Source organism: Branchiostoma belcheri, unplaced genomic scaffold, assembly GCF_001625305.1.
Source record: "Branchiostoma belcheri isolate BF01 breed outbred unplaced genomic scaffold, Haploidv18h27 scaffold171, whole genome shotgun sequence".
In the NCBI taxonomy this organism is placed as follows: Eukaryota; Metazoa; Chordata; class Leptocardii; order Amphioxiformes; family Branchiostomatidae; genus Branchiostoma; species Branchiostoma belcheri.
Genome location: NW_017803169.1, coordinates 17,238 through 34,084, shown reverse-complemented (window position 1 = coordinate 34,084; position 16,847 = coordinate 17,238). Strand labels below are relative to the sequence as shown.

Genomic DNA, 16,847 nt, shown 5'->3' with positions numbered 1-16,847 from the left:
CCTTCAACTACGCAGCACGAATTGATGTTTGGGGGTCCGCATGGCCTTTTCCGTAGAGCGTAATCGGCCGTTTTAATTCCACGTAGAGGGACTGTTCTAATTCAGCGTAGAGCGTAATTGGCGCATTTTGCGTAGATCGTAACTTGCCGGGTTTGTTTAAGGTATTACGTTGTAGCTACCTGGAATTTATCATAAAGCGTAATGGAAATCAGCGTAATACGTACAATGTATAGCCGTCTCTCAACATTCATAGCGTGTAGAGCGTTGTTGCCCCCCCCCCCATGCAGGCCCTCATGTTTACCCAGACCCTGAAGAATGTAAACACCGTCTGTTACACCTCAGCCATTTACGTTATCAAGTTCCTTGAGTAGGTTAAAGTTTAACAGTCTCAAACCCGCCTTCGTGACCACGTGAAGTGTGTGTACAGCAAACGTCCGTCGAGGTTATCATTAGTTGTTTATAGCATAGCTGTGGGGTCGTGTGGCGCAGTCGGTAGCGCTTTCGGCCCAGAGGTCGCGGGTTCGAAACCCTGCCCATGTCACCGATCTTGTGCTCTTAGGAAAGGCACTTTACACGACTCTATCTCCTCACTTTACTTTAGGTGGAAATGAGTACCTAGCTTCGGTTAGGGACGTCCCTAGGATAGGACGTTAAATGGAGGTCCCGTGTTTGGGAGAGCCACCACCCCATGCTCGTTAAAGAACCCACCACACTTATCGAAAAGAGTAGAGGACCTTCCCGGTGTGAGTGGTTCAAACCTTACAGTCTGGTCTTACGCAGCTTGTACATGTACGCACATATACAAAACTGTTGTGTTACGCCTAAAGGCGGTTTACGGGTTATGCGAAATAAACAAACAAACAAAAGTTGTTTCACCGTAAACGTGAAGTGTTTTGAAGCCTTAAAAGTTATACTTACTTCGCGATCTGTCTTCGCTTAACTTCGTATCCAATACCGGCTGTCTAGTTCTATGTCTCATGGGTTAGGGTTACGGTTAGAGTCAGGTATTTGTACAGGCATAGTTACAAACAAGTCTACTACAGACCTGGGCCTGGACGTGTGATTTCAGCCAGAAGGGCGTAGTGTTTGTTTTGCTGTGGTTTATACAATGGGTGGAAGACCTTTATTGTTATGTTCTAACAAGCTAAGTACAGGTCACGCTGTTCCAGGTGCAATATAACAGTCACTGTAATACAAGTCTGGTATATTACTACATCTACAGAATACTACTATGGACATGTACAATTGATAATTTATACGAATTCTCGTTTCTAAGGCAATTGTAAGAACAGATAGTTCCATGACTCAATTGGTTACGGTGAGGATCAGGCACTGAGTTCTGGATAGCCTCCGCGTATCCAAGAGCGTAGATTTGGCGAAAGTACGTATACGTACGGGTCTGGATATGCGCGGATGTGTTTGTGTGTGTGTGTGTGTATGAGTGTGTGTGTGTGTGTGTGTGTGTGTGTGTGTGTGTGTGTGTGTGTGTGTGTGTGTGTGTGTGTGTGTGTGTGTGTTTCCGCACATTTGTAGTCAGCATAACTTCAGAACGCCTTTATGGATTGTGATGATATTTGGTATGCTGGTAGGTCTTAGAAGGCCAAAGGTCAAGGTCAAATATGGGCCTCCTGGTGGCTGACCTTGGTACTGCAGCAGAACTTCCGGGAAAACAGATGTGCGGGGTGGCAGGGAAACAGATGTGCGGGGTGGAGGCAGCGCCTGCCCTGTTTGATTAATGAGGTTCTCCCTCGGGAAAAGCCTACATGACCATATCCAGGTCAAAGGTGCTACTGTGTGTTTGAAACCAAAAACCTGTGTTATTTTGTTTTGTACTGTAGTGCACTGTGTAAAAACATTTTAAAAACTCATTTCATGGAGGTATAAGATCTCCGAATTCTTGTTTAGTTTCTGAAACATCATTTACCAACAAGAAACCAAAGTTTGAACTTTCTACCAATCGGCAGAAGAGTCATTCTATCTATCTAGTTAATTATCTCATGATATTATGAAGTCTGGAAATATTTTAAGAACAAGTTGTTTCTATCGTTGAAGAGGTTCATCAGTCACATGTGGTCCTAAAATGCACAGAAAGATTAAACTTCATTGCCAAAAATTTCCGTGGGGCTCTCTTTTCCCAAATCACCTTTACAGCATGTAAAATAGGAGGAATCCGTTCAGGAAGGAAACAGACACACACACAAACACACACACACACACACTAACACACACAAACACACACAAACACACACACACGCACGAAAACATATCAACCATTTTTCAGGTAATTACATAACAAAGTAATGGTACCTTATAATTAGCTTGTTCCTACATAGAATGGAAAGTTCCAGATTACGTCATTGTAAGTTTATCGTCCAATCAAACAAAATGGCGGGCAGGTAGGCGGAAACGTTACCCCACCTTTGCAGTTCTCCACCAACGAAGAAGAAATTTGCTGCATTACTGCGTAGATCCGAAAAACAATTTTCGCTAGACATGGCAAGCAACATTTCCGAGGACCGGGATCAGTTTGAAAAGGTACTAGACTCTTTTTAATTGCGTAGTGGCAAATGCTTCAATACTGTACTTTATGGTGGTTAGTTTTGGCAAAGTAAGGCAAAGAAACTTCGTTATGTGGTTTCGTTAGAATTGTGTTATTACAGGTGCCAGCATGAAAATTGAGACTTAAGATAATATATGTATACTTGGAATACGGGAATATTAACATAGTATACATGAAATATTAACAAATCAATACAATATCAGTGTTATAACGACATGCAATGGGTGTACCTAGTACGTGACGAGGCGTCTGTGGACTTTGAACGTCGGTTGAGGAAGCTTGATCAAATATTTAACTGGTAACCATATCGCACCTGGTAATTTACAATAGGTCTAACTGTAGCGCTGTGCAAAGGACAAATATTGACGCTGCCGTCTGAATATAGTAATTTGCTATTTAACTGATAATGAGTTAAAATGTGTTGGACAGTCACTTCAAAATTCCGTTGTATCTCTTCAATGATGTGAAATTCAATTGTTTTCTCTCCTTTGCGGCTGGCGAAATTTTGCATAATCATGTACTCAATATTATATAAAGTTCATATATAATATAATAATATCAAGCTTTAGGTGTTGGCCATCATCTTGTTTAAAGAGTCGCTTCCAAAGATGATGCTAGTGACTCGATCTAATCACCAGATTTTTAGAGTCTCAGAGAGGGGCGAGCTATGATATTGACTTTTTGCTACCTCTATTCTTCTTGATATTGCTGCTGTTTTATTGTGATGATGAATGTCGCTTTCTTCAGGAACTCTGTGATGCAGCTATTAGAGGAGATGAAAAGACAGCGACGAAGCTGCTCCAACAAGGAGTGGATGTCAACTGTGTCAACATTGTGAGTATTGAAGAACCACTTTTGTTGATCACAAACCTGTTGACTCACAAGAATAAGCCACGGTTGACATCGTTCCTATTGAGGGACGTTTTACGAAGCTACTTTTCTTCCCTGTCCATAAAAGTAACCCGGTTTTAACAGACAATCCAGAACACTGGCGATCGTCTATTGTGGCGTTAGCTAAACATTATTTTCATTACCAGTTACATAAAATTCTCTAAGCAGAGGTAAGGATATCGGAAAGGATAGGTTTGTGAGGAAAAAAAATTACCAGCAATAATACTTAAGAAGCCTGATGTAAATTTTTTAAGATTCAACTTAAAGGCTATTGGTAACTTTAATACGTTATAAAAGACAGCTTAAAGTAAACATGGCGTTGCTGAACTCCTCCTAAAGATTGGCGCACAGGAGGACAAAGAGGGTGGGCTAAGGGTTGCAGTTTGTGAAATCAGGTGATCAGGATGGATATGCTAAGTTTCTGACGTAAAGCATACTCAGTGTAAATCGTATCAATGACGAAGGGCTTATATTACAATGTAATATCATCTCGGTTCCTGTTGTGACAGTTTGGAAACACGCCACTTCACTACGCAGCTTCAGGAGGACATGTTGGTGTTGCTGAACTCCTCCTGAAGGCTGGAGCACGGGTGGACAGTAGGAATGAGGTAAGGGTTTATGCCTATATATGTGGTGGAAATGTGTGAAGGTTAAACTTCACTTAATATATGTAGTGCTTCTTTGGATAATGTTAAATATCTTCTCTTATGTAATGTCATCTCTGTTCCTGCTGTGACAGTTTGAACACACGCCACTTCACATCGCAGCTTCACGAGGACATGTTGGTGTTGCTAAACTCCTCCTGAAGGCTGGAGCACAGGTGGACAGTGGGGATCGGGTAAGGCTTGATACTTACTACAGGGGATTGACATGCTTAAATTTTGAAAGTCAAGGATATTTAGTGTTTGTGTTTATTAGAATAATGGGGACAGGCTTCTCTAACCATGTAATATCATCTCTGTTCCTGCTGTGACAGTTTGAAGACACGCCACTTCACATCGCAGCTTCAGGAGGACATGTTGGTGTTGCTGAACTCCTCCTGAAGGCTGGAGCACAGGTGGACAGTAGGGGTTGGGTAAGGGTTGATACTTACTACAGATTATGAAAACATATTCGAGTGTTAAACGTCACACATATATGAGGTGCTTATTATAATAATGGGGATAGACATGCCATGTAATGCCATCTCTGTTACTGCTGTGACAGATTGAAGACACGCCACTTCACCACGCAGCTTCAGGAGGACATGTTGGTGTTGCTGAACTCCTCCTGAAGGCTGGAGCACAGGTGGACAGAAAGAATGGGGTAAGGATTGATGCTTACTGCAGATTATGAAAACATATTCGAGTATTTAACGTCACACATATGAGGTGCTTATTATAATAATGGTGATAGACATGCCATTTAATGTCATCTCTGTTCCTGTTGTGACTGGTTGAAGCCATGCCTCTTCACATCGCAGCTTTAGAAGGACATGTTGGTGTTGCTGAACTCCTCCTGAAGGCTGGAGCACAGGCGGACAGTAGGTATGGGGTAAGGGTTGATGCTAACTGTATGTACTGGACATGTTTGGGTTGTTTTTTTTTTTTTTATCATTCTTTTTATTGTTTCCAAAATACACACAAAAGAAAGCATGGCACAACGAAACAAAATGAAACCACATGCAGAACTACAAAACTAAATAAAAACCGGTAAACAATATAGATGATATAACAGAGTGTTACAAAGTATTAAAAAAAAGTCAACCCCAATTACAATTTATTTATAATTTCTTCAAGGAGATGAAAGTAAACCTATTAGCTTTCCCCATTTTCCCCTGTGTTTTTTTTGTCTTGCCCACCCGATTGGAAATAATGGTTTCTAACTTAAAGTAATATGTTACATAAGAAATAAATGATTCTATGTTAAGTGACCAAGGTCGATTTTTAAATATAAAATATTTTCCCAAGAGAATAATGAGATTGGACAGGACTGGGCACCTATCGTTCAAATCCCCCAACATAACATTACAAAGACTAACATGTAAATGGTAACCAGTATGGCTTAAGTACCATTCTTCCACCTGTTGCCAAAACAGTGCAGCAAATCTACATTCCCAAAATAAATGCATGGGAGACTCTTCCTCTTCCTTACAGAAACTACATAAAGGGGACTCTATTAACCCCCACCTGTGTAACATTTTATTTGTAGTTAAAAATTTAAATAGTAATTTATATTGGAATATACGCATGTGGGAGTCAATAGAGGTTTTATAAATTAAACTATACACTTTTTTCCACATCACTGGAGTATTCAAATAGTCTTCCCAATAGTATTGTATTCTGTCGGAAGATTCCCATAACCTAGCTTCATGCATAAAAAAGGAGTACAGATATTTGTTGATATTCGATTGCTGAAGCCAGCTTATGTCTCTACAGACAGGAACACATACACTTAAATTCGGTGACACCTGTTTCAAGAGATTCTTCCAGGATAAGGGAATAGCTGAAATAATTTGATTATACACAAATTCCGAGCAGGTGTCACCAAATTTCAAAGCATAATTTTCAAAAGACAGAAAATTATTTGCTGAGTCTAGAATGTCATTCACAAAAAGAATCCCTTTGCTATAAAGAGACATTAAAAAGCATGGTTTTCCACCAATACAGATTTGGGAATTCAGACAAAGTAGTTGCTGCTTTACTTCAAGGGCATTCTCAGGGGGGCGTAGCTGGAACTTCAGCCATGCTTGGAGGATTTGTCTATAAAATACACTGATTGGAGCCTTCTCTTTTATCAGCGCTTCAAAGTCACTAATTGTAAGCTGACAAAAGGGAAATGTATTCGTAGTAAACAAAGGGCTAGAAAAAAACAACAATTTAGAACAAAACCACTTTTCACTATGGTATAACTTCGGAACCCAAGACGCCTTCATGGTCAGATCAACAGCACGCAGGTTTCTAAGTTTAAGACCCCCATGTTCATAAAGATTATATAGTGTTTTCCTTTTTACTCGTTCTGGACCCCCTCCCCACAAAAACTGAAATATTTTTTTCTCGTATCTATCGAAAAAGGCAGGAGGTGGAGACGGAAGAGACTGAAATAGAAATATAAATTGTGACACTACTAACGAGTTAATAAGGGTAATCTTCCCTAAAAGAGAAAGAAATTTCCCTTTCCAGGGATTCAAAATTTTATCTATCTTTGTCTCTTTTCTGTCAAAGTTAATATTTACAATATCAGCTAAGTTTTTGGGAATATGAATCCCTAAATTGTCAAAAGGGCCGTCGGTCCATTTTAAAGGTAAGGAACTGGGTAAGAAAAAATTGGTATCTCTTAACGAACCTATACGAATTACCATGCATTTATCAAAGTTTGGAGTTAAACCAGACAACAGTGCAAAATCTTCTAAGTCTTTCACTAGCGCATATAACGAGCAAAGCTTTGGGACAAGGGGGAAATTCGAATCATCGGCATATTGTAAAATCTTACTTTCAAGACCATATGTTGTTAGACCCTTTATTTCCATGTTATTTCTTATTTTGATTGCAAGTAATTCTACAGCTAACACAAACAAATAAGGGGAGATGGGGCATCCTTGCCGGACTCCACGGTTCAGGGGGAACGCATTAGAAATATAGCCATTATTAATAATTTTACTGAAAATATCTTTATACAAAATTTTTACCCATGCAATAAAATTATCTCCAAAACCAAAATATTCCAAAACCCTAATAATAAAATCTTGTCTAATTGTATCAAATGCTTTCTCAAAGTCGGCACAAAATATTAATCCGGGAAGTTCATTTTTATCGTAATATTCTATAATTTCTAGCAGTCTTCTTATAGTATCACCAATACTTCGTCCCTGCATAAAGCCAGTCTGGTCAAATGAAACAAGATCGGGGATGACATTTTTTATACGAAGGGCCATACATTTAGATAAGATACGGGTGTCGCAATTTAATAAAGTGATGGGTCGCCAATTTTTAATGAAAGAGGGGTCTTTATCCTTTCCCGTGGAGTCCTGCTTAAGAAGTAGAGTAATAAGTCCTATTTTTTGACTTTCAGACAAGTGTCCCACCCGAAATGAATAATTAAAAGAGGCTAACAGTGGTTGTTTAACACGGTGAAAAAAGACCTTATAAAATTCAACAGGAAGGCCATCCAGACCGGGTGACCTTCCTGAGGAGAATGACTCAATCGCTTTTTGTAATTCAAATTCTGTTATCAATTTTTCGCAGCTATCGCACTGGCCGGGGGACAAATTCACTGGGGGCGGTTGAGGAAAGAAGGGTCTAAAAACATCTCTGTCTAACGATATAGGGGGCTCTTTAAATGAGTAAAGGTCAGCATAAAAACTTGTTTGATGTACTAAGACATCCTCAGGATCAAGGAGAACAGAGCCATCTGAATTAACAAATTTTGTCATGTTATTTCTTACCCTCCCTCTACTATTAAGATTCATAAAGAATTTTGTACATTTTTCCCCTTGTTCCATCCACCTGGCACGTTTGCTCATTATAAGGTTATTAGATTTCATTTGGTAGAATAATTCTAATTCCTGTTTTTTACACTGTAACTTGTCAAAGATTTCATTATCGGGGACTGTGTCTAATTCTTCCTGCAGGCTGTTGATCTCACACGTGAGAGAAATCTCAGTATTCCGACTTTGTTTAGATTTCCAAGACGAGTACTTAATTACATGGCCGCGAACGGCACACTTGAAGGCTTCCCATACTATGTGGGGATTTGCTGTATTCTGATTAAAAAGGAAAAACTCAGTGATGAAGTTTGAGGTTTCTCTAACAAAAACTGGGTCATTGAACATCTCTTGGTTAAGTCTCCAAAAACCAGGACCACGGGGTGTATCAGACGTAGTCAAGGAAAGGCCAATTAAGAAATGATCTGACCTCAAACTATCCTCGATGCAAATTTTTTCTATAAAAGGAGTTAACGAAAAAGACGTCAAAAAATAATCTATGCGACTAGCCTGAAGTCTGCGTCGCCATGTGTAACGTATGGTTGTGGGATGTTTATACCTATAAGTATCAATCAGATCTAAATTAGCACAAAAGGAATTAATGGCCATAAGACATTTTGGATGGTAATTGGAGACTTGGTGCCCAGCCCTGTCCATTTTGACATCTAATACTGTGTTAAAATCCCCTACAATGATACTATATAATCCAGATGTTGTAAAAGCTTGTACATTGTTTTCGATATCTACAAAGAAGGATGGGTCGTCAGTGTTAGGGGCATAAATATTGGCTAGGCAAAATCGAAAGGAGTCTACAGTAATATCTAATATAATCCATCGCCCTAAGTCATCGCTCAGTGTCTGATGGACAGTATAAACAACATTTTCCTTGAGTAAAACCATTAAACCTCTGCTATTACTTGAACCGTGATTAAATAAAATTGGACCCCCCCACTCTGACCTCCATCTTTCTTCACTCACAGAAGTGGAGTGAGTTTCCTGTAAGCAATAGATATTGTAGGATTTGTCTCTTAACCATGTGAATACTTGATTACGCTTTCTGTGGTCGCCCAGTCCATTACAATTGAAACTGCAAATGTTAAGTTTTGGCAACACCATAGGGACCGAGCAGAAAACGAGAAGTAAGAAAATACTCTAGGCGACCACAGAAGGCGAAACACAAGTAGGGTATTTGGTGCAAGTAATTGGGGTTGCTTAAACAAAAAGACGTAAATAATACATCTATATGCGATCTGAAACATACAGTATACTGCATTGTGCCATGCAAAAGAAAAGAAAATAATATACAACGCAACATAAACAAAAGTAACTTGTGGCAACTAAATATTAACAAGCCACCAAGGTAAGTTGATATAGATTTGTGGTCATACATTCATCCGCTCCATTCATTATCATCAGTTAAATCCACACCAAAACAAAATGTTATAACAAAAGTAAATTATAAGGATTGGACCAGTTCAAAACTCAGAAAATCATATCATAATCACAACTTACTTCCACATCATCATAAGAATTCGTCAAATCTAGCTATAGAAACTGATAATGACATAACATAACAAAAATAAATCAAAGCTTGGGTCCAAGCTAGAACTCATAACATGATTAGTAGTCTATCGTAAATGAATCAAAGTAAAGTAACAGTAAATAAACTTAAAATTGGTCCAATACAAACTGAAAATAACACAACATAATGCAAAATCGTTATAACATGTTTACGTATGCCGAACTTACGAGGAAGTGATTTCTTTTCGCCTGGCATGCACTTTAGGTACTCTTAATTAGCAGCTGTCAAAAAAAAAAATTCTTCAGACCTAGCTGTGAAGTCAGCCACTTTAATGCAAATTTAAAGCCACAGGTGGTGCACATTCACCATCAATTACAGAGTATCAGAAATATATACAAAAAAGTTTGTCGTCAATAACACTGCCAGAGAATACAAAATTGAAACATATCAAAAAAGTAATCATACTTAGTATTCTCATAATATCCTGGTGCAGTTTGATAACCGTCTAAAGTTGGAATATCATATTCATAACAGACTCAAAGTCAAAGAAAATCTATCAGAGACCAATCACACATCTCTTTTTGACAGCACAATGTCAACTGCATCAATTCTTCTCTTTTCTTTTCCGTTGACAAGCAATACAGCGTAGGTATCCTTGGCAGGTACAAGGATAGATACCTTATTGTTGTTGTCTTTAGCAAGTTCAGCGTTTCTTTCATTTACAAGCTGCGATCGCGCCGTCTGTAGGGGTGGGGGAGGTGTTCGTAAACTGCTAATCCACGAGAGTTCCCCCTTAGCCTGCGCCCAGCAGACAAGACTTTATCACGGTCCTGGAAGTTGACAAAACGTAGCGAGCAGGGCGGGTTGGGACGCGAGGTAGTCGGCCTGGACAGTCGATGCACTGCGGCGGTCGGCATAGCGTCCGCGGCCGGTAAGTGTAACTCCTCCGCCAGGAAACGTGACAGGACCCGCGCAGAGTCTTCCTCCTTGTTGAAGGGCAAACCTCTAACGATTACATCCGGCTTCATAGAGTATCTTTCAGTCAATAAGACTGCCCTCACCCTCTCTCTCTGTTCCTCGCGTAGAGCATCGCGGAGAGTATCCAACTCGCCAGAGTAGAACTCGGCCGTCTTCTCTAACTCCCGTACACGTTCACGTAGCACGTTGACCTCACTAGACAGGCCATCTACTTTTACATCCAAACACTGAATTTGGCTCGAAAGCCTATCTCCAACAGCTTCTTGTTGTTTTTTGGTTTGTTCTAAAATCACACTGGCAAGATTTTGAAGTTCTGGAGAGAGCGAAGACAAACTCACAGTTGCAGTTTTTTCGGTGGACGCCATCTTAGGTGTTTTCGTGGGAGGGGGGTTCCGCTGAGTGGGGCTGGATTCCTCGGCACTCGCGCTGCTTCCAGAGGTCCTATTTCGCTTTCCCATCCAGACAAGAAGGACAGCAAGAACTCCACAGAAGATCCGGTATCAGATAGCGGGGAGTACACGGCGTAGTTGCAGCTAAACGTGGAAAATGTTCAAAAATGCGGGAGCTTGGCGCCTAACGTCAGTCTTTCGCCGCCATCTTGGAAATCATGTTTGGGTTGTTTATGTTCTTCAGGTGTTTCCATGTAATCATGATAATGGAGACTTGCTTCTTTTTTTAGGATTTGTTATTTTTTATTGAACATTAGGAATCATACGAGACCTGATCTTGGCATGTTCATATAATTCAGTGTTTAATGTTAGGTGTGTATATAGTACCAACTTTCTGTAACAATTTAAAAACTTATGGTTTCATAATGGTCACCTTAGATTAGTATACCTAATACTAAAAACAATAAATCCAAATTAACACTGTACATGGTTACTAATATTGTACAAATGGTTACTGATATTGACACATTGACTCTAAAAGACAGCGAGGTGCCCGTGCTTATAGGTTTTACGTATGAAGAGACATGTTTAACTATCATGTACATTGTCATGTAAAGAGCAAATGATCCATAGGGTTTGTGATCCTCTTGATCATCTTAAAGTATCAAAGATAGCATAATGCTAACATTCTTTAATTTTTTTCTGCAACAATGCGTTAATGCGTTGTATGATGTCCCAAATTCCCTAAATATTGTCTTCAAATTACCTTTAACGTGTTGGTCTCATGGGTGCTGTTTTCTGTGTAGCGCGGCGAGACTCCTGAGGACAGGGCAGCAAGTACATACGTTCCATCCCGGTATGATCATGATAAAGAGAGTGTCCTGGAGGGAAGGAAACTGATCCTCCGGCTTTTTGAGGCAGAAAAGTTGGTCCGGTAGGTTGGTCCTGTTTGGACACTATCCATGTTTATGAAGCGATACCAATTTACCGTGCACCTAGCGAGAACTTAGGCTACAGGCATGTTGTGCGTATACTTTTTTTCATATGTCAAACAACTGACGCGGCCATATTTTTGCTGTAGGGAGCATGGTTACCTGCTAAGATAAGTTACTTTTTAAAAATATATCTCACATTGATACTTTTTAAAAATTTATCTCACATTGATGATGATGCACACACATTCCTTTTAAGTGAAGTATGTATGATGGAATTCAATGTTCTTTCACAGGTGTTACAGACGAGAGGTGGGTCCAGAAGGAGGTGAACTACAAGCCACTTCCTGTACCGTCACTGCACCGCGTGGAGCCGTTACCATGGAAACAGAAATCGCCTGTCAGGTCATCGACCCCAATGACGTCACTCTCCCCTTAAAGGACGGAGAGATGTTAGTGAGTGACATCATAGAGCTGGGTCCGCACGGGACAACCTTCCACCAACCTGTCACTGTGCAGATGCAGTACAACAACACGTCGTTAGGTGGCGACAGGGAACTCGCTGTGTGGGTCAGTGAGGACAGGTCACAATGGAAGGAACTAAAAACCAGTCGAAAAGTAGGTGCACAAACATAAACATCCCCAAAGAGAACAGTATTTCATAATCTTCTCGATAGGAGGGTGTCTTCCAAACTAGATATTGCAACAACCAATTTCCATTTCAGGGTGAAGACAGTGTCGCAGTATCAGTGGACCACTTCTCCATCTTTGCCGTCATCAATCAACCCAAACAGGACCAGTTTACTGTGCCAACAGAAGGGTTTAAGCTGACGTCATCAACCCAGCCTGCGGTACAAATCAGCTTCCCGGAACAGACTGTGACCACACCAACCGATGTCACAATACAGGTCAGGATTGCTTTCAGTTTGACAAGGTGTAAAGGGTACTTTAGAAGTTTTTTTTTAATCCACAAATACCTTGTTGTTTAGTCATGTTTGATTCACGAATGACTACGTAGTACTGTGAGTAATGTGGTAATCGCTAGAGATCTAATAGAAGTCACAAAATTTTTGGGTCACTGTATGTACTATTAATAGGTCTTCATGTGAGTACGAGTATTCTGCCTTTTTGCTGCCAAATCCATTGACGTTATGATGTACAGCAATGTAGTTTGGTTCATAAATCTACTTCAGAACTATAATTCATTGGATATAACACAGTGGTTTACTTTAACGGTAGGTACAAGAAATTCCCAAAACAGCTGTTGATGAAATCAAGGCAAAGGACGAGTCTTTCCACAAGCTTGTCGGCACCAGCCCGATAGTCAATGTCGAGACTGTGTCGGACGCCGAAGTCCAGTTCCACAAACCGGTCACAGTGCGAGTCCCACATCCTCAACACTACATGGACGTCCAACATGAGGGACCCACCAAACTGAGGGTGATGTCATGTGAGGAGGGGACAGAAGAATGGATGGATGTGACGGACAACATCACTATCAGCAGCGTCACAGAGGAGTTTGTGGAGTTTGAAGTCTCCCATTTTACCAGGTAATTTTATGATAGATATTCTTTATTTTACATTAGAAACTAAAGGCGAAAAAATAGTGATCTTTTGGTATCGCGTACTATAATACGTATACTGTGAACGTTTCCCATGCCTTTGATTGAGTACAACGACAAAAAAAAACTTTCATTTATATTCAATCAAAATGTATTGGCGTTTCATACATTGATCTGTTTAAACTGAACATCTATGGATTTGACAACGTAGTAGTGTCAACATACAACTGTCTACTTCATTTCCAGGTGGATTGTGGTCGTTGTCACAGACATCTACGATGACCCAGAGGAACTAGGCCCTATACCCCTAAACCTTTGCCGATGGCTTCAGCACCGTGCCGTACAGTTCATACTGATGCAGCGAGAGGACAACATGAAACAAGTCGTCATAGAATGCAAACCCGCAGAAGATGCAGAAACAGAACACGCAGATCTGATGCAAAAGGGCTACGATGGTCCGTTGCCGTCTGACAAAGTAACCATATTCGAAGGACAAAAAGTAGAAATATGTTTGCTGGGTAACGTGTCGATCGCGCCATCCTGCACACAACAACACATCACCTTCCACAGTCAGAAGCTCAACCGTCTCCACATGCAGGTGGAGAGCCACGATGGTTCAGACGGCACCGGGACTGTTGCGTTCCTCGCCATGCCACGCGTCAAAGTCCGAAAGGAGAAAGATACGAAAGCAAAAATAAGGAACATGCGTAAGAAACTTGAGAAACTCGGGCACTCTTCCGACGCGGAAGTTCTGCAACCAAAAGAGCTTTGCGCGCTCCCAATCTATGTGCCGTGTGAAAGTGCAAGAAAGGTAAAAAAAAAAACCTTTTTTTAGAAAAGGAGCAAATAGTCACAACTTTGCATAAAAATTACCAACCAATGTCCATACGTTAAATAATGTGAGGTTGATGGAATAACGCATTTTTATTATGTCATTTTAGGCACTTTAGGCTCCATATTGATTTATACAACATAGACAAAAACAAACCAAATACATAATGATGTAATACATTTCACTAGTTAATGTACATTATGTACCAAAATTACAAGAATTAAATAATACGTTGTACATGTACTTACATTTTCAGACATCAAAAGGAGTTACAGGTGGGGCAACCTTCAAAGGTAAGAAAACATTTTACAAAGAAAAAGGCGATAATTATATCATTATCAGTAATACAACAATGGCTTATGTACGGAAGGCGTTAGATAGGGGTTTCTTCTTAAAGACAACGCCGTCATCTGGATGCCTGCAAGATTTTCAATGCAGTGTGTAAGCAACAATACTCCAACATTTGCTGTACACATTCTTACACTGTAACATTAGATAGCATGCGTAATACTATGTAGATACATGACAGCTAGACTGATATAGTTTCTTGCAGAGACAGGTCACTGTGATTGACCTGATGATGACTTCATTGACCTACTGAAACTTGCTCCACCTGACCAATAACAGGTTACTATTTTTTTGGAAATATTAGTCCATGAGAATCATCGTGTGTGCTCCGAACAAAATGCACAAAAAGGGCCAAAATTGTGTTTAACAGCTTAACACTATATTTCAGACGTGGGGAAGTACTTTTTCTTCATCAAGGAAAACGTGAGCACGGACTGGAAGGATTTGGCTTTCCATCTCGGCTTTGCGGATCCTGACATCAGAAACATTGAAGGCAAACAAGCTAACCCCGACGACAAGTCCCGCTGTATGGACATGTTGAGGGAGTGGCAGAAGCGGGGAGGGAACTCCGCTACCAAAGAGGTCCTGACGGAGGCTCTGTCAAAAGCAGGGCTGCAGAGAGTTGTGGATGGTCTAAGTGAACATTTATCGCAAATGGGTATGTATTGCTTCGCACAAGTGTAGATTTAATATTCAAACAGAACAGTGGGAGCGTAAATGATTTTTGTCATTACCGCGTTCTTCATTATATCGTGTTTTTACGGTGAATAGCTTCATCAGGTTGGTAAGTGACGAAAAGAAGAGACTCTTTTACATAACCAAGAGGTTCATTCAGATGACGTTTCGTTAACAGTCTGTCACCTTCCTCACCAAATTCTGGTTCATATTGCACAGTGAAGACCTGTACTTTCCTTTCTGGAACGCTTCTATAGCAGCGACAGCTGTGTTGTGCAATATGAACCAGTCTGAATCGTCTGAGGATGGTGACAGACGGTCACCGAAACGTCGGCTGAATAAACCTCTTACTTCTGTATTACAATATAATATTAAAATTATATTAATAAGACAATTGACTAGTGTGTCGTCGTGTTAAATTCATTGTCATTTTTCTCCCCCATCACAGGCAGGCCACAACAAAAAGAGGCGAAGAAGTAAGCTGCCGTCCGTGAAGGTAACAGATAACCGTACCTTTACCTTTTAAATAGCCATACAAAATATACATATCACATATCTGTCGTCATTCAAATGGATAAGGACTAATAAGATTTGTATGGCAATAAATTAAATTCATGGCAAAAGAAGGGAAATTATTTTAATTAGTACCATATCAATGTGTTGTATTTGCTCCATGGTAGAGCGATGGCTTCCGTCTGCCAAGTCATGGATGTCGTCTTGTTGTGTTCATTCATCGTTACAAGCCTTTGTCTGTATTTTCTGCAGCCATGGAGAAACCATGACAACATGTGCTTTTACAGCCAGTACCTTCAAGCGCAAGATTGGACAAGGCCAACCTTGCTCACCAGCGGTCCTGACTTGCTGTCATCTTAAGGAACACCGGTCGACAATCTAAGTTGTTGACCTGGTACTAAGTCATGCATAATCTATAAGTCTTTATCTTTGGCCTAAATTTAGCCTTCTGCAGTAAGACGTCGTGCAAAACATTGTTTTTTTATTGTAACATTTTAAAAAGGGCAAGATGACGACATACTCAAGCTCGAGGCTTATGTTCGTGTCGCCATCGAACATTACAAAAGTGAATCAAAAACAAATACAGACGGATAACAAAGTAGACTAAGGTTACAACGAAGAATAACTATGCCAATATAAAAGATAAGGAAATGATTAAGAGGTGTTGTGTGCAAGTAAATTACAACAAGGTACTCCACTTCCGGCATTGTTAAACGTAGTTACATGTGTTTGGAGGCACCTTTGCATATTCCTGAAGTACTAGATGAGTTTACATATTCAACAAAAGTTGTGTGTTATGCAAATAGGCATTTTACCGGCTTATTATACAATTTACAATATACAATACAAAAGGAGAAGGTTTTATGGTTATGGGTCAATTAGCGACTGATTGTGGGAAAGAGCTGTTATTTCTCTTGCACTCTGCATCACTCAAGTTTTATCAACACAAAGTTTTATCAACATGTTTATAAATCTAAATAAACCACTCGAAGAACTAATTATTTTCATAGGACGGGATTTCAATTAATGGGACGTCCTCACAAGCAAGACTTTTCTATAATAAACCAAATTTGAATGTAAACTAGAAAATGTTAATCAAATAGTTTTTAATGTTTGCTGAGTATTTTGGGGTTGATTTATAGAATGATAAAAGTTAATGATAATTTTTGCGATATGTTGGTTG

At 40.0% G+C, this 16,847-nt stretch overlaps 2 protein-coding genes across 2 annotated transcripts; one reads left to right on the top strand and one right to left on the bottom strand.

The window, feature by feature from the left end:
• Positions 1–10,154: 10,154 nt before the first annotated feature.
• LOC109466894 lies at positions 10,155–11,011 on the bottom strand. Its single transcript, XM_019764760.1, has one exon. The coding sequence runs from the start codon at positions 10,869–10,871 to the stop codon at positions 10,155–10,157; it is 717 nt and encodes a 238-aa protein (XP_019620319.1). The 5' UTR covers positions 10,872–11,011.
• Positions 11,012–12,115: 1,104 nt separating this feature from the next.
• On the top strand, positions 12,116–15,631 carry LOC109466893 (p53-induced death domain-containing protein 1-like). Its single transcript, XM_019764759.1, has 7 exons — positions 12,116–12,304; positions 12,460–12,642; positions 12,974–13,284; positions 13,543–14,107; positions 14,385–14,421; positions 14,865–15,113; positions 15,600–15,631. Exons 1-7 carry the CDS (start codon positions 12,116–12,118, stop codon positions 15,629–15,631), a joined length of 1,566 nt encoding a protein of 521 aa, XP_019620318.1.
• The last annotated feature ends 1,216 nt before the right edge of the window (positions 15,632–16,847 follow it).

Coding starts and splice junctions, on each gene's coding strand:
- LOC109466894 (XM_019764760.1), bottom strand. CDS start 10,871: ATGGGAAAGCGAAATAGGACCTCTGGAAGCAGCGCGAGTGCCGAGGAA.
- LOC109466893 (XM_019764759.1), top strand. CDS start 12,116: ATGGAAACAGAAATCGCCTGTCAGGTCATCGACCCCAATGACGTCACT. Junction 13,285..13,542: donor GAAGTCTCCCATTTTACCAG/GTAATTTTATGA, acceptor CTTCATTTCCAG/GTGGATTGTGGTCGTTGTCA. Junction 14,108..14,384: donor CGTGTGAAAGTGCAAGAAAG/GTAAAAAAAAAA, acceptor TTACATTTTCAG/ACATCAAAAGGAGTTACAGG.